Genomic DNA, 21,944 nt, shown 5'->3' on the forward strand with positions numbered 1-21,944 from the left:
AGGGTTAGGTTAGGTTAAAAGTCAAATTATGCTCCTTATGCATAATAGCTGTCATATTATGACTTGAAATCTCAAAAATCCTTATAACTTATCCCATCCCCTCTCTCCCCAACCATTCTTTGCTTCATTCATCCAACTCGTATTTACTAAATACTTATCATGAACTAAGCACTGTTGTGCACCCAGTAGATATAGTGGGGACAAAGACACACAGGTCCTAGCTGTCACGGGTCATTAACTTATATCCTGCAGCTATTTATACCTTTAGTTTGCTACGTATTTATGTGTTGGATTTTCTTTTTATTTTTTAAAATATGTTTATATTAATTTCAGAGAGAAAGGAAGGGAGAGGGAAAGAGAACATCAATGATGAAAGAGAAACATTGATAAGCTGCTTCCTACACACCCCCATACTGGCGATCGAGCCAAAAACTTGAGCATGTGCCCTGACCAGGAATTGAACCATGACCTCCTGGTTCATATGTCGACGTTCAACCACTGAGCCACATCAACCAGGCCGTGTGTTGGATTTTCTTTTTTTTTAATTAATTAATTAATTAATTAATTAATTAAATTTATCTTTACTGTTGAAAGTATTACAGATATCCCCCATTTTTCCCCCATTGATCCCCTCCACCTTAAATCTACCCCCCTCCCAGGCCTTCATCACACAATTTTTTGTGTCCATGGGTTATGCATATATGCATATAAGTTCTTTGATTAATCTCTCCCCACCCACTCCCCCACCCTCACCTCCCACAGATTCATTAGTCTGTTCCATGCTTCTGTGTCTCTGGATCTATTTTGTTCCTCAGTCTATTTTGTTTATTAGATTCCACATATGAGTGAGATCATATAAAACTGAATCAGGAAGAATCAGAAAACCTGAATAGGCCAATAACAACTGATGAAATCGAAGCAGTAATTAAAAAAACTCCCAGCAAACAGAAGCCGTGGTCCAGATGGCTTCACAGGAGAGCTTTCTAATTCTTTAAGTTGTAGGGTTAGATAGTTTACTAAAAATTTTTCTTGCATTTTGAAGTAGGCTGCAGTGCTATGAACTTCCCTCTTAGGACTGCGTTCGCTCTGTCCCGTAGATTTTGGGTTGTTGTGTGTTCATTTTCATTTGTTTCCAGGGAGTTTTTTATTTATTTCTTGATTTTATTGGTAACCCATTCATTGTTTAATAACATGCTATTTAGCGTCCAAGAGTGATTTTTTTTCTACCCTGTCTTCCAACTTACTGATTCGACCCTCAGCTTCCCCTAATCTGCTGTTTATTCCTTCCAGTGTATTCTTTATTTCTGCTATGTCATTCTTCATTTTCTTTATAGTTTTCATATCTTTTTCATGCTGTTGAGCATCCTGACAATCAGTATTCTGAACTCTAGATCTGATAAATTGCTTATCTCCATTTCATTTAGCTCTTTTTCTGGAGAATTCTCTTGTTCTTTCATTTGGGGCTTGTTTTTGTGTCTCCCTGTTTTGGCTGCCTGTTTGGGTTTGTTTCTATGTATTAGTTGGGCCTGCTAGGACTCTCAGTCTTTTGGGAAGGTCTCTAGTTCAGGCCAATGTCAGACGCTGTTTGTGATTGGCCTTGAGTACCCTGTTTGGAGCTATCAACAACCCACGGTTTGAGGTCTCCTCTGCTGGGGCTGGGTGCATTTGATCAGGACCAAGATGCACACCAAAGTCTGCTTTTCCAAGGCCCAGGTCCAGAAGCAGATCAGGCAAAGACTCAAAGCACTCTGAGGTCTGCCTCTGCCTGCAGGCTGATGAATCTAATTCTCTTAATGAGCTTCAGTCTGTAGAAACTCCAAGGGGTAGGACCAGAGGTTTTCAAGCAAGGTGGGGCAATTGCTTCCCCCTCAGACAAAAGCTGCTTGGAAGGTAAATGTCAGCCTGTGCAGTATGGGGGAATGACGGCACAGGAATCCAAAGGGGTGCCCTCTGAGCTCTATCTCCAGAGCCCACAACCCTAGATTCTCCTCACACAGCTCCAGGCCACTCTGTCCTCCCTCTGCTGGAGCCCAACGTGAGTAGCTGCATAGGATACTTTGTGCTTTGGCTCCTTAAGAGGGTGCCTGCATTTCCAGCTGTCTCTCCCTGCCAGACAGAAACCCGGCTACTTTCCACAGCCAGATGTTATGTGAGCACCTTTCTCAGTTCTGTTGCTCTGGGCTGGGGAGCCCAGCCTGGGGTTTAGGCCCCAGAGCCCTCAGTGGGAACCCCCCACAGCTGAGATCTCCCTCTGGACCTTCAGCTGCTGCCTGTGGGAGCCCAGCCAGCCCTCTCACCTCCGCACTCCCTCCCAGTCTCTATGTGGTCTCCGCTTTTCCTCCTTGGTTATGAGGGTGCTTTCTAGCTCATCTTCAGTTGCAGTTGATTATTCTGGATGGTTTTTCTAATATTTGAGTTGTAATTCCAGTTTGGTCCTGGGAGAGTGTCAGTGTAGCTTCCACTCAGTCTGCCTCCATCTTTAAATCTCGTGTGTTGGATTTTCAATCACGTAACCTGTACAATGAGTCTCATTAAGGTTTGGCTTAATTACATGCAGATACCAGGTTCAAGAGTTCATTCTTCATCATAAAGTTGATAATTGTTTCAAAATTTGTTCACCAAAATTAGGGAACTCCTTATGTCTCCCAGTTGAAACAAATGAACAAACAGTGTTTGAACCCACTTACCGTTGTCAAATACATTAGCTTCTCAGGAAAGATTGTAATTCAGTTTCCAGAGTCGGTGAAGTTCAAGGTCACCTCCCTTGAGTCTGTCCGTTCGCATATCACCAGCTGTGTAAGCATCACTCTCACACCTTCCTTAAAACTACAGTCCACTCATCGATCCTCCCCACCCCTACCCCTGTACCCCTCTTCCTCTGATCTGTGTTTTCTTTTTTCCTATAACACTTACCACCTTATAGCCTATTTTAGAATTTTATTTTATTATATTTGTTATGGGTTCTCTTCCCAGCCCCAGCCCCTCCAACTAGAGTGTATACTCATCAGGAGGGCAGATATCAATATTTTATTCACTAATATACCCTGAACACCTGGCACACATTAGGTGCTTAGCAAGTATTTGTTGAATGAATAAAATTGTACATAAACACCATCTTCTCAGGTAAAATAGCATCCAGAGTTGCTGTTAATGGTTAAGTTGTTGGTTAGTTAAGAAGGACTGTGTGTGATTTGTTCTTTGAAAGCCCTCCTTGCCCCACTTTGTATTTCTTATCAAAAGAAATAGTTCACCTTTTTGAACCTGAAAATTCAAAGAATAATGGGGATAGGGGCTGGGGCTTGGAAATCTTACTCACCGGTTGGTATGTTCGAAAAAAGTACCGTGATTGATGTCAGTTGAGTGGTGGGGAGATTTTCTTTCACAAATCTTGAGGAGTGGTTTTCAGTCCCGCTGGATATAAAAGCAATACCCAGAAGCATTTGGTATCCTCTGCTGTGTGGTGTGTCTTATGAAAGTTTGCGTCCTAGTTTATGGCTGTACCTGGAGTCTGAAACATTCTGTCCTGTCCCTCCTTCTCATTCTCCAGAAGGGAATTATGTGGGTTGAAGTGGCTGATTTTGAAAGTCCCCCTCATGCAATCTGTTAGTCTGCTGGTCAAATTTAGAATTCTTTCTGTTTATAGAAAAATACCTTAGCTTATACAAGACTTCAAGGTTATAGAACTGTGGATTGCGGGAAAAAGTAGAATTGCTTTTCTGTTTTCTTCTGTATAAACCTAGGTGAAGGCTTTCAAGGTTGATTCAGTCATTAGAAAACTAAGCACTTTAGATGTTTTTCAACAGTTAAAAATTAAGGCAAGTGTGAATCTTACAACATAGTTGTCCCTTATTTATATCATTTAGAATAACTGTTTCTATTATCTGTAAATGTTTCATTTTTATTATATATTTCAGGAGAATGTTAATTAATGTAGACGTTAAAATTATTTCATAAAATTCCCAAGGGATCCTATTTATAGTGTTATTATAAATTTTGTAACTGTATTAAAAATAGATGGTAGATTTAAAATTTCTATTTTTTCTATTCAAGTCAACAAAATCAGAAAAAAATTCTTGTTTTATGATTATTAGGGATATCACCGAAAACTGACCTTTATAAGGAGATGCAAGTATATCATAGAAAACTTAGAAATTAAAATCTAAAGTAAGTAGTATTCTAGGAATATATCCTAAGAAACCTGAAACACCAATCAGAAAGAACTTATGCACCCCTATGCTCATAGCAGCAGTGCAATTTACAATAGCTAAGATCTGGAAACAGCCCAAGTGCCCATCAGTAGATGAGTGGATAAAAAAGCTGAGGTACATTTACACCATGGAATACTATGCAGCTGTAAAAAAGAAGAATCTTTTACCATTTGAGACAGCATGGATAAACCTGGAGAAAATTATGCTAAGTGAAATAAGCCAGTCAGAGAAAGACAACTACCACATGATCTCACTCATGTGGAATATAATAAATAAAATACACTGATAAACAAAATAGATCCAGAGACATAGAAGCATGGAACAGACTGAGGGATCTCAGAGGGAAGGCAGGGGTGGGGGAGTGGGTGGGGAGAGATTAATCAAAGAACTTATATGCATAACCTATGGACACAGACTTTGGTATGGGGAAGGCCTGGGGGTCGGGTGGATACAGGGTGGAGGCCATCAGTGGGGGAAAAAAGGGAACATGTGTAATACTTTCAACAATAAAGATAAAATTAAAAATATAAAAAATAAATAAAATTAAGCAAGTAGTATTAAAATAATCTATTTCATACTATTTAAATTATCAACACAGGCTTATTTGGTCAACATTAATTTTTATTTTCTAACATTACGATATTGCAATGCATAAAAAAAAGCTTTAGGACACTCATGAATATAATTCTAATTGATCTATTTTTTCTCAGTTATCAACTTTTATTTATGTATAAGTAACAAAACTAGAGCTTCTATTTATGATACAATGTATGGAAGCATTCTGGAATTATAAAAGTTCTGAACACAGAATACAGAATATAGAAAAAATACATGAGAAATTCACAGGCCTTAAATTAAATGTATCCCCTTGTACTTATCTCATCCAATTACCCCTGTCATTCTGATCTCTTTATTGTGAGGCACTGCTTCTCATTCAACTCTCTCTTAACTTAAAAACAAAACCACAGCATCAATAAAAAGTGGTCTTGATTTCCGTGGGCTGCCTCTCACAGCTGCGGCCCAATTCTCCCTTTTGTGCCTCCGCACTTCAGATTTGCGCTCTACTCCGCTTTCAGTTCTTGTTCATAAATTCCCTTCTCGTCTTTGCTTTTCACATCTTGAGAAAATGAAAGACTCTTTTTGCCACACTTTTGTGTTCTCTCTCTACCCAACTGTCATACTTTGGCTGAGTTTTAGTGTCTATCCCATTTGACAAACCTCAGTCCGTCAACAGTGTGGATGCTTTGTTCCTATTCCAGTCTCGCTCCCCACTTCAGCCCTGCAGTTCAGAGGCCCTATTTCTCCTTCCCTGCTAGCTCCCCCACCTGTCTCCTTGGACTTCTCCTTCCATTCATCTCAGTGGTTTATGCTAATTTGGAACTCATTCACAGACGGAGGTCATCACTTGAAAAGAGTCATCTGTGGTCTCTTCGCAAGTCATCCTTGAGCTCTGACAGTTCAAGTGCAAGTAGCTACAAGGCAGGATAGCTGAGGAAGCAGAGTGAATGAGGTCATGGATTAGGACTGGGGCCAGGGCATCGGATTCAGGAGAGTTCCAAGAAAAATATAACACCGATGAAATCTTTAGTTTGCTAACCGAAGAAATGGTGGAAAGGGCCATTAGGTTGAGGAGTGACCTCAGGAAGATATATGTTCTGTGAAAAATGAGTAGAAAACAAGGTCATTTTAGAAGAATGATCTTCAAACATTTTTTGTCATATGTCCTTAAAAACACTTCTAAAAAACTGTACCTGCTTGTGTATGTTTAAGATGATAGCTAGAACAATTTTGTCAGAGTTTAGAGTCTTAGTTTTGTAGTGTATTGAAAATATTGGTATTTGAAAATAGAGCTGTTATATCACTCCTTTCAATGTATGCATTAGAATTTAATATCATAGACATTTGAAATTATCAATGATTTTTAGAAATATATGAATAGGCTTTTTTTAACAATAGTATAATTTACAACTTCCTTGTTTTCTGTGAATATATTATACTTTTCCTACAGAATTATATTTCAATGTAATGTGTTTTTATACTTGAAAGTCTTCCATTGGTCTTCTCTATAATTTACAGTACAGATAAGTACTAATTTTAATTTTTTATTATATTTTAAATATTTAAAGCATTCTCCTGGATTAACTATCATCACAGTTATTATTGGTCAAAGTTTTGTCAAACAAGATAAATATTCTGTAAATTTTGGTCTATGCTTGTCCATCATAAAAATAAAATGTTACTGAAGATAGGTTATTTAATGAGAATGACTTTTTAATGTAGTTGATAATTTGGTAGATGAATATTACTTATTGTTTGAATTAGAGAGAGTTTATTTCTTTTTTTAAAATGTAGAAGCCAAGCCCTGACTGGGTGGCTCAGTTGGTTGGAGCATCATCCCGTGGTTGTAGGTTTGATTTCAGTCAGGGCACATACCTAGGTTGGGGGTTCAATCCCTAGTCAGGGGTGCATATGGGAGGCAATTTTGGATGTTTCTCTCTCGCATTGATGTTTCTCTCTCCCTTCCCCTCTCCCTCTCTCTCTCACACACACATTGATGTTTCTCTCTCTCTCCCTTCCTCTCTCTCTAAAAAAAAATCAGTGAAAACATATCCTAAGGTGAAGATTTTTTTTTTAAATGTAAAAGCCAAGTTGTAAGCCAAAAAATACCCAGTTATTTATCTTTAGGAATACATTTTAATACTCTTTTACTAAGTCCATTAAATCTTCCTCTAATTATGTTGAAAACATGAGTTAGAAACTGAGTTGGAAAAGAGTTATTTTGCAGTTATTAAGGTCATTCACTATTTACACCAACACAGTATTTCCAATTTTCTGTTTATTTTTCTCCAAGAGGATTTTCCAAGAGCACTCTTGTAATTTGGAATACGGGAGAAGTATGCTTTTATTTTGGGAAGTTGGAGAAAGATCCCTGTGAAGGGAAACGTGGGAATGGGGAATTTTGAGATCACACGGATATTCTCAGGCAGATCTGTATTGAAAAGTATTTATGGAGTGTTAAGATTCATGCATCCATATACCAGGCAGTAGAGCTACAGATTTAAACAAAACAGATTTTCTTAAAACTATCTCTCTGCTTACGTATCTCTTAAAATTCTTTCTGTTCCCCACGAGCCTATCTTCGTTTGGAGACTGCTCTGGTGAGACAGAGAGAGCCGTAAAACCAGGCAATGGGTTTTGTGTGAGTTCATAGGGAACCTTAGACATTGTGCCAGATCAATTGGGTTTATTATGCTTGGGAGATTGTAAATTATTGAAAGATTTGGAAAAAGAAATTATTATGATCACATCTGTACTTAGGGATGACATATATAGGAAGAATGTTTAAAGGCAAGAAAACTTTATTAGAAGCTATTCTCAGTTAGTAGTGAGAATAGTCACAATGCCCCATTCCTCTTTCTTTCTAAAATGTCATCTTGGCTTCAGCCCTAACATTTCCATTGCCACTAATCTAGACCAGGCTGTTAAATTCATGCCTTGATTACTGGAACTGGTGATATTCATGATAGCTGAGCCCTCTCCCTCTTCCCACTGCATCATCTTCCTGGCCCTCCCTTTTCCCTGGTCCATCCTGAAGGCCACAACCTGATGAGTCTTCAGTCGGTTTCCATCTTATCTCTCCCTAGCATAGTAGTTTTCTTTTTTTTGTTTCATTAAATATATCTACTTGTCCTGCCTTTTAACACTAGAGGTGATCTCACTGGACTCTGTCTGTCCTGTTCAACTGAGTCTTTCATTTTGCTTCAAGTCATTGTCTTTGTCATAGTTTTAACCTCTGGCCATTGCTCAGCTTTTAATTCCAAGCTTAGACACCAATCTCAGTTTACTTGGCTCATCAGTATTCTATGGATCTTCAAGATCCGCTAATCCTCTGTGTCTTGTGCTACTTTCCATATCTCATTTTTATTTATGGTTTCTAGTCTGAATATAAATTACTCAAATATTTATCAGGTGCTTCTTTTGTAATAATTAGATTAAAAGCAATTTGAAGGTCTCAGAAATACCTTATTTTTTTCAACTTCCACAAGGCCTACCATAGTAGAAAAGATATTACAGGTAATTGATTAACATTTGACAAAATTGTCTGAAATCACATACTGTATTTTCTTATTCTTTTTCAGGCCTTTGTTATGATAACTGTTGTATAAATAAATCATTAAATTTTAGGCTCTTAGAAAATTTTGGTATTTGATGAGCTGGAAAAGTTTGTTCCAGATGTTATAGGATGTCTCAAAAGTTGAGCCCTGGGAGGGGGTCGGGGGAACTGTATATTGGGTGCAAAGGAAATCAGAGAACCTGTCAGAGTTTTACCTTGAAAGCCAGTGGAACCTCAAGATCAGGAGGGAATTTGGCAGTAGAACAACATTGTGGTGGTTCATGGGTTGAAAAATGGAACAGGCTCTAGGGAAGATGTCCTGCCAGTGAGACAGATAGGGAATCCAGATTGTCAATGCAGATTGTCAGGATGAATGTCATAAAAGGTATAGGGGTGGCTTACTGCAGTGAGAAGACTGACAACAGGCAGCATTCAGAAATCCAGACAGCATGCTCAGATGGGATGTGAGGTCATGATGGGGACACTTAAGTAGCATGGCTCCTGAAGCATACTAGTTAAAATAGGCAATATCCTAGTCCTAAATGGACTTGAGTCCAAGGAAAGAATTAAGACAATGTATAACATCATGTTTAATGAACATAGATTCTACCCTTAGACTGCCTGGATTCAAATATTAGGCTAGCATTTAAGAGTTCTTAAAAGATTACGTAAGTTACTTAAGTTCTCTGTGCCTCAGTTTCCTTATCTAAAAAACCTCATAGACATGAGAGTTGAATGTGATAATTTGTGAAACTGAGCAATGCCTTGCACGTAGTCAAGTTTTTATGCTTATTAGATGTTACTAGTTTGCCTCCACTGAGTTGTAAGTCTAGCTCCTAGGAACAAGATCAAATAACTTGATGTTGAATTTCTTAAGTAGGGCCTGGAAACACATAATTTTGTCATAACAAAGAACATGTATTTGACTCAAACTTGGGGTAGGGCTGAACATGCCTTAACATATTCCTGGCCCTTGGTAGGCATTTAGTAAGTATTTGTTTAACAAATTATGTAGCCACACCTGAAGGAACCAAGGGGATACAGAATTACAGAGCATGCCAATAAAACAAAGTATTTTTGTTTTGTTTTGTCCTGTTATTATTATTTTTCCTGTTAACCCTCACCCGAGGATACTTTTTCCATTGATTTTTTTTTTTTTGGAGAGAGTGGAAGGGAGGGGGAGAGACAAAGAGACAGAAACATCTCTGTGAGAGAGACATTGATTGGTTGCCTCCCGCATGCAGGCCAACCAGGGCCAGGGATCCAGCCTGCAACCAAGGTATGTGCCCTTGACCTGAATCGCACCCACAACCCTTCAGTCCTCTGGCCGATGCTCTAACCACTGAGCAAGACAGTCTAGGGCCAATAAAGTATTCTTAATCTTCCTTCCTTTTTGTCTAAAACAAGTGGAAATTTGTCTTCGTGGAACAAGATTAAATATCTATCTTGTTAATACATGGCTTTGTTCTCTTAGTCTAAAAAATGATCAGGAGTGGGCGGAGGAGAGATAATCATGATAGAAAACTAGAGAATAATGTTGCCAAGTGTGGGTGGGAAAATGAAAATTTTTGCAAACTGTTGATTTTTTAAAATTATGGAGTCAATTTAGCTTTTTATTTAGAGAAAAATGCAAAATTTGAGTACCTTCTCTTTTAGTGTGTAGTGAGAGGTTAGTTTTTATTTTTGATGCTGGAGAGCTCAGAAGGAAGCCAGGGGAGGCTGTAACTCAGTGACAGTGTCCAGGTCTTTGTCACTGTGCAGGAAAGAAATCAGGATTGATACAGAGGTGTTCAGCAAAGCACAGCAGATTTACTGAAGTGATAGCATGCACTCAAGGGAGGGAGCGCAGGTGGACTCACAGAGTGAGTTGTGCCAGGGGGTCTGGGTGGAGGTTTTATCAGCTACAAGCAAGAGGAGGGAATGGGGGTGGTTGGTGGTCTCTGATGCTGGGGGGCGTGGTCATCGGCACAGCTCATCTTTGTCTCTCCTCTCCAGATGGTGGCTCTTTCTTTGGTCTTCCTGGAATTCTCATGGTGATCTGAAGGACAGTGTAGTCAACATGGTTGCCAACTCTGGCTGAGACAGTTTTTTGTTTGTCTTAACTGTTTATTACCCCAGGAAACTGGGAGGGGGCAGCGAGGAGACAGGTGTCTATCCACAAGTCACATCCGTACTATCCTACTAGAAGGGGAGGGAAGGGGTAGAGCCTGGGGTCTCTTGTCCCTATGCTATCTCTCCTGCCTCACTTTCATTGTTTCATCTAATGCTTATTTTATTTCTTCAAATATTTCTTCCTTTGTATTCTATTGCACAAAGAATTTACTTGAAATTGTGTTTTTTAGACATGTCTTGCAGCTCTAAGGTAATCTTATCTTCTGCATGTTCCAAAAAATAAAGCTTATAGATTATGTGTATACATGTCTAAAACAGAAGATAAAGAAAACAGAGCTTTAGTATAAGAAAAAGAAAATGAACTTAGAAAATTTTTCAACTATTGTGTTTCATAAGAAGTTAGTCATAGTGAAAACAGCGTAAAAAGGCAAGTTTCCAAGTCAAAACTTTTCTATTTCATATTAAATTCTTTCTTTTTAACTCTAGTTTCCTTAATTATGGAACCCATCTGACTGGTTGTGCTTGCTTCATGGCACTGTTTTGGGAGGGTTAAATTAAATAATGTATAATGTTTTTTATGTCAGTGTTTCCTAACATATTTTTGGAAGAAATTTGGGTTCATTTCTGGAAGGGTTGGGAGTTAAGATTTCCTCACTAGCACAATTTAGAAAACACTGTGTGCTGTATCCAGGGCATCCACATCCTGGAAGTGAACACACTTTTTCACTTATTAAAGATTCTGAGGAGGCCCCTATATAAGAACTTGTTCAATTTTAAGAATAAACACACTTTACCACAGAACCTTTACGCAAATGTAAGTTGTCACCACTTGACCTTTTTGTACATCATGTGTCATCTTCTGTCCCTGTCCAGTAGGCCCTGTACACTCATTCCAGTTCCCACTCTCTGGTATATAAGATATCAGAAGGATTATGTGTCTACACAGGCAATTTAACATAATAGAATGTTATGCTTTCTGGAGTGCTCACATCTAAATATAGAAGCTGGGCTACAGGGATATGGTTTCTTAAAAATTACTCTTTAAATCTAACACCAGGACGAGATTGGGTTTATGTGTTCACGTTTCCAGCCAGGTGGATTAACAGGAAGCAAACACATGTTCCAGATGTGTCTCCATTGCCATGCATTTGACAGCAAATAGGAAAAATATCCAGAACTTTGAAGTTTTCAACTTTTATGTACAATATACACACGATGGTCTACAGATCCCTACTTTCTTATTTTAGCAGGCCATGCTTTTAATTCTTGCCTTCTCTCTAAACACAAACTGAGTAGTGGCATAGAGGGAAGGAGATCAAACTTTTTGGAGAAATGTTCACTAACACTGATTTTTTTCCTGACGGTATCGCTCAGTTATTAATTTTCTGTCTTTGAAGCCTGTGTTTCTAGTTTTCAAATATCATGCTCTTTTGCCTAAATTCAACTTAAAACTCTGACCTTGGTTGGGGGGAGGGCTGGGTATGCAGATGCATACAAGATCCTTGCTGCGTGAGGGTCTTTCCCGAGGTCTCTTGATAGAAATTACTCACCCACCTTCCAAACTTATAGTATCACTTCAGCCATATCCAAACATGGACACCAATGAAACCTCACTATATGAATCCAGATGGTGGGCTTAAGACATCTGGGTTTTGTTTTTAAAATTTCCCATTTCTACCTCTAATATGAAGGATTCCCAGCAATGGGTAGCAAATGTGAGATATTTTTATAGTATTTTCACCTGGTGAAAAGTCAAGACAGGCTGGAAACAACATGAGAGATGATGAAAGCTTTTCTTAACTGTTGTTTTCTGCATACTCCGCCCCCTCTGCATTTAGCTGCTTCTTCCTTGTGTAGGGAAAGGATACTGCTCATTGTATTTATCCTATGTCTGCAGCAGCCCTGGAATCTAAAGCTGGATTGAAGATGTCCATAGTTGATGAAATGCAGAAAGACTGAGAGGCGTATAAATAGGTTTATGGATATACAGCAATACAGAAGTTGGACACCAGTTCTCAGTTGATCTTTTTTGCTATGCAAATATTGCATTGGTCTTTTTTCAATTTTATTTCTTGGTCCAGTATTACTTAATAGAATACACAGGCTAATGGCACCTTTAAGATGAAAAAAATGTAATGCCAAATGGTGCATTAACAGCCAACCACCTAAAAGTTGACTCCTTTTCTTGATATCTGAGTGCAGTATGTATGTTTTGTCATTAGCAGTTAATGGAGATACGTTAGTGTATTATTTCTCCCATGAAATGTTGAACTACATTTAACCAGGGTCGATCTGTGCTCCTTAGTGCCACAGTAGGAGTGAGAGCACACTCCAGTTCTGATGGATGGGATGAGCAAACAGTTGTTCCCAGGAATGATCTGAACGTTTCTGAGCTCCTAGTGTCTCATGTGGCCCCACTGATCTAAACGTCAGCCAGTGATCCCTATGCACGGGAGGGTGGGTTGTCATATCTAATCTGTGGTTGAAGTAACATAGTGTGCCTTTACTCTTCCGACGGTGTATGTTAGCTTTATTTTGTCCTAGGTTAAAATCAGTGTACATTTCTAAAATTTTACAGTTGATGTTTCCCCCCCAAAAATGTTGCTTCCTAAAAGGTAACTAACTACTGAAGTAGGAGCCTATTTAAATGGTGTTTTTGCCGCTGAACCTGAAACGGGAACATGTTCCCATGCTACAACCAAATGATCTCCGTTCTCACGTAGGTCAGGAGGGCTTCACAGGGTGCAGCTCCCAGCCTTCCCCTGGTGACGTCACAGGAGAAGCACCCCTCCACCCGCGAAGTTTACAGGCAGCAAGGGGAAAGGTGGGGAGGGCAGACTAAAAGGAGCAAGTTTGTGGCAGTCTATTTCTGATGTAGCCTCTGTTAGGGGAAAGGCAGGAGGAAAGTTTCCTTCCTGCCACTCAGAGTATACTTTGGGTTATCAAACTAAAGAGAGAAATGTGGCCCTGATCTTTTAAAAATTACAGAAAATCTCCCCAACAATAACAGCAACTAACCTTTACTGTGTTCCAGGCATGATTCGAGGTATTTGCATATATTAAATAATTAAGTCCTAGTTATGTTACAAGGTTAGGCACATTTTACATGTCAAGAAACGGAAGGCACAGGAGCTGGAATTCAGACTCAGGAGGCCTGTGTCCAGGGACTGTGCTCCGGAAATGATGCCCCGGGCCTCAAGGTTCCCTTGTCACATCTGTCCTTTTATTATAAATCAAATAAAAGATGGAGAAGAGAAAGGGAGTTGCAAGACCTTTTTCAAGTAAGGGGTAGAAGTACAGTGATCATTACCATCTAAGTAGCTCATTTTTGTGCTTTATTTCTCATCTTCAGGACAATAATGAAATCATAGGAAATTAGATTTTCACAAGTTGTGTAAGGGAGAATTGGCAGGGAGGGAAGAGGTAATTTAAAAGAAACCTGATGATGGCCTTTAGCTGCTGCTGCTTTGCTGCCTCTCACTGTGAATGTTTCCCGGTGGGCTTTGAGAATGGGCTGAAACTAAGGAGTATCTCCTTTTAAAGAGCTACATATAAAATAAATACAAATCACTTAGATAGTAGGGAAATTATGTTTATTCCTATCAAATATGCTGAAACATTTACAAAAGCAGTGGCCAAATCTCCTATATTTTGAGGGAACAGTACCTGGAAAAGACCGGGATGTCTTTGTCATACCCTTGGGACTTTAAAAAATCATGTTGCAGTTCATACCAATGGTGACATCTCTGACGTTCACATCCACATTATTGGTATTTATTATAAAAATCATTACTTCTAATCATATTATTCATCATCAGAATCCTGAGATTACTTAGCAGATTCAAGTGAACTCAAAATGATTAAAAATCTGGTACTTTGTTTTCCTGAAGAGAGGACATCAGTATCTACCATATTAGATGCAAAATGCACTGTCAGTAAATTTGTCAGATATGTATTAGCATGTCTTCAATAAAATAATTTAAATCTTAATGGAACTACATCAGACTAAAACGTCTTTTGCCCAGCAAAGGAAACAATAAACAAGATGAAAAGACAATCCACTGAATGGGAGAACTTGTTCACAATGATATATTCGATAAGGGGTTAATATACAAAATTTATAAGGAATTTATAAAACTCAACACCAAAAAAAACAAGCAACCCAATCAAGAAATGGGCAAAGTACTTGAAGAAACACTTCTCCAAAGAGGACATACAGATGGCTAAGACACATATGAAAGGATGCTGATGGTCTAATCATCACTAACCATCAAAGATGCAATTAAAACCACAATGAGATATCACCTCACACCTGTCAGAATGGCTCCATCAACAAGTCAACAAACAAGTGCTGGTGAGGGTGTGGAGAAAGGGGAACCCTCATGCACTGTAGGTGAGAATGCAGACTGGTGCAGCCACTGTGGAAAACACTGTAGAGTTACCTCAAAACATTAAAAATAGAACTGTCTTATGATCCAGCAATTCCACTTCTGGGAATATATCCAAAGAAACCCAAAGCACTAATTCAAAAGAATATATGCACCCCCGTGTTCATTGCAGCGTTATTTACAATAGCCAACATTTGAAAGCAGCCCAAGTGCCCATTAGTAGATGAGTGGATAAAAAGCTGTGGGACATTTGACAGTATGGAAAGACCTGGAGAGTATTATGCTAAGTGAAATAAACCAGGCAGAGAAAGACAAGTACCATATGATCTCACTTGTATGTGGAATCTAACGAACAAAACAAAGTGGAGACAGACCCGTGGATACGAAGAACAGATTGATTGGCAGCTGTCAGAGTGGAGGGGCTTGGGGTCTGGGTGAGAAGGGTGAAGAGATTAAGCAAAGAACAAAAGAAAGACTCCTGGACACAGACAACAATATGGTGATTGCCAGAGGGTTGGGGAGGTAGGAGAGGGTAAACGGGGGATAAGTGGTGATAGAAGGAGACCTAACTTGGGGTGGTGAACACACAATACTATATACAGGTGATGTGTTATAGAATTACACACCTGAAACCTGTATAATTTTATTAACCAGTGTCACCCCAATAAATTCAATTTAGAAAATAATATTATTCATGTACTTAAAAGAAAGGAGATACAGGGATTCTTCATCCTTCAATCAAATTTACAAACTTGTATTGGGTGTTTAATACCTACCAGGCACTAGGCTTACTATGACTGGGAATATAATTGATAAAATATAGTCCTTAAGGAGCTTGTAGTCTTGTAGGTAAGACACACATATTCCCCAATAACTAAATACGTTAACTGTTATGAAAGAGGGTTGTACCAAGGACTAGGAGAATAGAGAGACATGCAAGTCAGACTGTGGGAGTCATGCAAGCTGCCTCACAGCTGAGCATTTAAACCAGGCAAAATAGGCTGGTTCTGGCTGAGAGAACAGTATGTATGAAAGCTAGAAAAGAGAGAGCGAGCATAACTGGTTCTGAAAATAGGTGTGGCCAGAGAGATGAGTAGGTATGTGGGAGAAGAGGAGAAGCATTTGGGTGGGAGGAAGAAAAGGAGCTGTTAGTGAAGGGCCCCACGTGCCTTGCTAAAGGGGGACATCCACCTGCTCCTAAAGCCCATGGTGATTATTGGGGCATCGAAGCGAGATGGTATGACTCAGAATCACCTCCGGAGAGAGCACAGGGCAACCCTACAAAGAATGGATTGGAGAGAACGAGACCTATGATAAGATCGCCTGGGAGGCTGTGACAGATCCCTACAGAGTGAAGGCTTAGACCACGGCCGCGATGGTTGCGATGAAGGTGAGGGTCGGTGGGAGAGAAATGAAGGAGGTGGACTCTGTTCATCTTAGAGATCACTTCGTTTTGGACTTGAGGGTGGAATAAGTATTTAGTATGACTCTTGGTTTCTGACCAAGATGGCCAGCCGTTTAGCAAGAGAGGAAACATCAGAGTAAAGTTTGGAAAGAAAGACATCGATTTCCATTGCTTAGACATCTTTCCTTTAAATGAACATGCCCAGAACACAGTTGGATATAAGATTGTGGAATGTAGAAGAGAGAGCTCAGCTTACCGTATCAATGCAGAGTATTATCCTTAAAGAGTCTTTTTATAGTCATCTGCCGTCTACATGATGACTTTTTTTTAGCATCTATCAGGGAATTACATGCTATTTCCCCTTCATGAGACATTAGGTGATTGTGATTTCTAGGGCCATTAAGGGAAGCATAAATTGTAAGAGACTGTGATTAGAAAGTGGGAAGATGGTGTGCTCTTCTCTCAACCCAGGCAAACTGGCAGGAATGAGAATCAGCAAAGCCCCTGAGTGCTGCACCTCTGAGAAAGGCACGAGTCCCCACCCACACCGCTGCGAATATTCTTCCTTCTGCTCTTCCTGGCATTTAGAATTTAGATCTTGGACTCATCGCTTTTAAATTTACTTCATTCTATCTCAGTTGAAGCAAAATCACTTATTCGTTTTTATAGAAAAGTAGTCAGAAGTTCCCATATTAGGTCTGTATTGTGCATAAGTAACCTGTTGAAAAGCTGTTGGTTCTAATTTTCCTCTTTCCCATCTCTCATGTGTTTTAGTATAAGAATCCTGTAGGCAGAAGAAAGGGGAAAATATGACATCTTTAATTTATCACAGCTATATATGGGATGATATATAAAGCAACACTATTAAAATTAAACGTAGGTACAAATGAAATGTTACCAGGAATCCAGAAAATATAACACATAGAATGGAAACAGAAAGAAGTTAATTAGTTAAGTCTATTTTTTATATAAAATATTGTTACTTTTAGTGACTAGTCTCCATTGATTACATAAGAATTCTCTAGGCTACTTGAGTCAGGAAAATTTTTATCTTGATCTCCAAAATGGTATTTCCTCCCAGACTTCAAAACAACTTATATTCACCCCATGGAGATGTCATCAATCTGTTATGTGTGAATGGACACTATTCTTTCCTGTACTTGACCAAATGTTTCATTTCCTGAAAATTAGATTACTTAAATGCAACAAACAGATGGCCAGAATGTCCTGTAGTACTTACTCTGCCACAAAATATTATTATCTGAATTCCTGAGGTGGGCCTGAGAAGTCAGCAAAAATTCTTTCTGAACACTAGTTTGCCATAGATGTGTTGCAGTTGTCAAGCCGTTTTTGAATTAATTCACTTATTTTGGACATTAGGAGGAAAAGGTTGAGTGGCGATTTTGTATGGAAAAGTTTATATATTTTATATTTTAAATAGGAAATTTAAATTGTGAACAAGTCACATGGGCCATTGTGGTTGAAGTTTATCTTAGAGTTACTCTTAATGTATTTAAAAGATAATATGAATTATGCAAGGGGAATAGAAAATAATAACTTAAATTTTTTTCTACTTTCAGTCTTCAAATATTATCTTCTCTAGGTTAAAGAAGTACTTTACACTAGTAGAGTATAGAGAATTTAGATTAATACAGAATGATTCTTTATATTGTGTTTTCTCTTTTTACTGTCAAATGTAAAAACAAGTTTGGTCATTTGGTTCAATGCAAAAAAATACAGCTCATGAGTAAACATTTATGATGGTCTTGTCTCAACCATACATAATAAAGTTTAAAAATATCAACTTATTATGTATTAGCTATGCAGAAAAAATAAAGTCATTGTGCTACTGGAAAGATTTTTCAGCTACCACTCAATGTATTCATTAGCAAACCTGTAAAGCATAAGGTTTTTATTAAAGATCAAGGGCCAAGTACAGCAAATGAATGAGTTTAAACTTTTCTAAAACATTTCTGTATCATTTGTGTATACATGCCTTTAGTTCTATACTTTCATTGAATGTATATGTATTTTTTAATGGATTCAAAGTTCTTTATCAAGAAATAGCAAAATTTTCCTCTAATCCTTTTCATGAAGATGCCACTAGAGGACATTTGTAGAGCCCTTCAAGTTGACAGTAAACATGGCACAACATAGTTGACAGGGAACAGTCTTATTAATCTGTTCTATACTTTTGTGCTAGAACCTTTTGTGAATACACCCATTAGATAAACTCATTAAAGTCTTAATCTTTGTATAGGGAATGCTCCTCAAGTCATGTTGTGTAGAGTAAAGGAAAAAAGGAACCTGTTGAGGGAAGGACTTCAGTATCCCTAGGAATTTGCATACTTAGAGGAATGTAGGTAGAGACACATGAGGGTTGACGTATATATATCAGATAATTTAGGTAGAAGAGCTCCAGTCATCTACTGACTCCCTCTTCTCCCCCAACCTTCATAGCCTAAACCAGAGTCAGCAGAAGCAGCAGACTGGGCTGATCAGTGAGAGTGTGAGTCTTGTTAATCCCACCCTCTCCCCACATGCTTCGGCTCTGACCAGGAGAGAGTAACCCTGGACGCAGAGGATGTGAAGTAGCCAGATCTGCCCAGTTAACAGTTTCAAGAACAATGACTTCAGCCATCTGGAGGTGAAAGGCCATGGGGCGGATGTGCAGATGTCTCTTGGGCCACATCCAGAAACTGGCCATTCCATGAGCATATGACACTGCATGACTGGGCACCAGGGTTTCAGAATCAAAAAGACTCCTCAGTTATCCGAGGCAGAGATCAAAATTGCCAAGTAGTAGAAGGAAACTCTGAGGACAGGTCATCATCATGGGAGCTGCCACCAACCATAGTGGGGCTTCATGTCCAGTCAGGGCCAGGCTCTGCTGGCCGATGGGCAGCGCTGGGGGTGACCACACTGCAGATTCACCCACAGCGCCTTCGGCTGCTCACCACCCAGTATTCACCGTGAGGTCTGAACAGTGGGCTATTTTGGTTTCAAGTTGTTTATGAAAACTTCATTTTACATGCATTTTTATCACTCAGTGAGGTGTGGGATTTTTTTGTGTGTTTTTTTTTCTAAAATAAAGCATTCGTTTACTTTTTTCTCTGTTCAGCATCTAAGTGTGTTCCTGGGTTTTTCATTTGGTAGTTTTGTTAATGATTTTTTTTCTGTTTCTCATTGAAATATAAGTGGCATATATAATCGGTTTTTAAATATCAGGATTTTTTATTATTGTGTATAGAAAAAAGAGTAAAAGTGAAATGATCAAGGGCTTTTGTTGAAAACCACAGACCAACTTAAGCATCATTACAGAGGTCCGTCTAATGTTAAAAGTAATTTTGCTTGACATATGTGACAATTAACATGTCAAGCCAAATGCAGCCTATCATTATTAGCCATTACTTTATGGTGGAAATATTTATAAAATTCTTGAGGACAGTGCCGGACTACCACCTACCATAGTATCCTGGACAAAACAGAGACTCCATAATTTTTGTTTTTGGGGTGTTGTTTTTTTTTTGCTGTTTTCATGATGATCTTCACTCCAAGGTAAACTACTGCAGCCTCCAGAAGCAGAGCAGTTCCAAAAGGTTTGGACTAATGTGCTTCCCCTGTGCAGTCAGATGTACTACGTGTACAAATTTCACCTTTTCTACATTAAATTTCTACCAAGTGTGCGAGGTTGCCTTGCATGCATATTGAAGACAGTATGCTTAATATTGGAGGTGATCCTAAGGAATTACAGATTTCTCAATATGGTATTCTAATTAAAACCTAATTAGCAATTCACTGTGCTGGAACTTGGATTTTTAGCATAGAAAAAACAATTTTAGTGTGCATAGAAAGTAAAGATGTATTTTTTTGGAGACATTAAAATTTTAAAAATACAAGGTAACACATGTGAAATTTAGGGGTGTTAAAATCTTAACTGTGGGTTTCTCCATAGATTGTGGCTTCAACAGTTTTGTATAATCAGTGAGCTTGCCAACCAGGATCAAAAAACTCATTTTCTTCAAGTGCTTTATTTATCTTTAATAGAACCTGCATCATCCTGGTGTTGTGAATTTGGAGTGTATGTTTGAGACGCCTGAAAGAGTGTTTGTTGTTATGGAGAAACTCCATGGAGACATGCTGGAGATGATCTTGTCAAGTGAAAAGGGCAGGTTGCCAGAGCACATAACGAAGTTTTTAATTACTCAGGTAAGAAATCAATTAGAGACAGATAAAAAAAAGATAATATTTAATGTCAAATGTTATCACTGTTTAACTAAAGCTTTCTAGCCTTATTATATAGCCGCTACCCCCAGAGTCTAAACTAGACTCAAACATGTTGCGGTGGCTTATTGTAGTATCGTGGTGGCCAGAGCCCAGTATACTGAGTAATGAGTATGCAGGTCCATGGATTAAAACTCCTCATGAAATTATAAAATGCATAGTGGCTGAGTCCTGGTTGTTTGAAAAAAAATCAATAATGGATATCCCTGTTAGATATTATTGAATTCTTTTATCTACACCCATCTTGATTGCTACATGGATACCATAAAATGCCACTTTTTCCATTAAAGTTTCCTTAGGAACTTGCCATGGTAATCTAGCTTAGTTCAGTGTCTTGAGCATAAAGAAGTTTTAACGGTTCATTGTGAGTTCTCTCTTGGCCTTTTGAATTTATGTCCTAATAGGAGACATTTTAAAATAAACTAAAAAACCGAAGTGAAATGATTTCGATGATTTCCTTCTTTATAGATCCTCGTGGCTTTGCGGCATCTTCACTTTAAAAATATCGTTCACTGTGACCTCAAACCAGAAAACGTGTTGCTCGCCTCGGCCGATCCCTTCCCTCAGGCAAGTCTGAAGGCCTCTCAGCACAAAGCCAATGACAGCGTCCCCCGCTGCCGGGCGGCATCGCGTCCCCTCTTCCCTCAGAACGTTTATTTGTTGCAAATGTCCCACGTTCGGTGCCACTATGTGCTGCCTCCTGCGTTGCTGGGACTGGGCTTTCGGCCCTGCCCTGCGGCCCAGCCGGCCCAGAGCACACAGTGGGCCTTCCTGAGCCACGCGGCTCCCACTGGGTGTAGCCCTCGGCCAGCGTTCAGGGCCCCGGCCCGACGGTGGGGACTCTGGAGAGGCCCGGGATGCCCCCAGCTCTCTGCTGCCGGGCAGGACATTAGAACCCAGTGTTGTTCTCAGGCGCAGATGCAGAAGTTTCTTCTTTCCCTCCGCTCAGGGGGTGGAAAACAACTGGATCTCTCTCTCCCAGGGAGTCTGGTATCTGCCATGACCTGACCAAGGTGGCTGTCCAGCCTCGCCTGCCGGTCGCCTTCAGGTCCTGCCTGGGTGCCCGTGAAGGGCTCATTATGAGGATCCTTATGGGTGACATCACGTGTCCTGTGCTTGTCCTTCCACCTTTATTTATAATAAGCCCTTGCGTTAAGCCTCCCTGATTCGCACAATGTTTTCCTGCCTTGTAAAAACAATATTACCCACTGCTGAGTACACATAATTTCCCACTGATCTCTTGGTTCGAGGCATGGAGGAGGAAGGGACATGTTTAGAAGGTATTTTTATGATTAAATACGCAGTTTTGTATCAATACATAAACCACTGCCTTCAAGTGCTTAAAATGGAAAACAGCCACCCCTTCCCCCCAGAAGCCCATCCAGGATGCTCTTCGCAGGCCTGGGCTGAGGCACACACGGCCCCTGCCCTGA

General features: G+C 39.4%; 1 protein-coding gene across 2 annotated transcripts in view; it reads left to right on the forward strand.

The window, feature by feature from the left end:
• Positions 1-21,944, forward strand: part of PRKD1 (protein kinase D1) — a gene marked incomplete at its 5' end in the record, with an annotated part of 298,282 nt that overhangs the window by 257,131 nt on the left and 19,207 nt on the right. For both annotated transcript variants that reach the window (XM_081120461.1, XM_081120462.1), the window contains 2 exons: positions 20,275-20,436; positions 20,980-21,078. In XM_081120461.1, coding sequence (XP_080976587.1) covers positions 20,275-20,436; positions 20,980-21,078 — 261 coding nt within the window. The remainder of the gene's footprint in view (positions 1-20,274; positions 20,437-20,979; positions 21,079-21,944) is intronic.

The sequence above is a fragment of the Miniopterus schreibersii genome (assembly GCF_964146895.1).
Source record: "Miniopterus schreibersii genome assembly, chromosome: 1".
Lineage (NCBI taxonomy): Eukaryota > Metazoa > Chordata > Mammalia > Chiroptera > Miniopteridae > Miniopterus > Miniopterus schreibersii.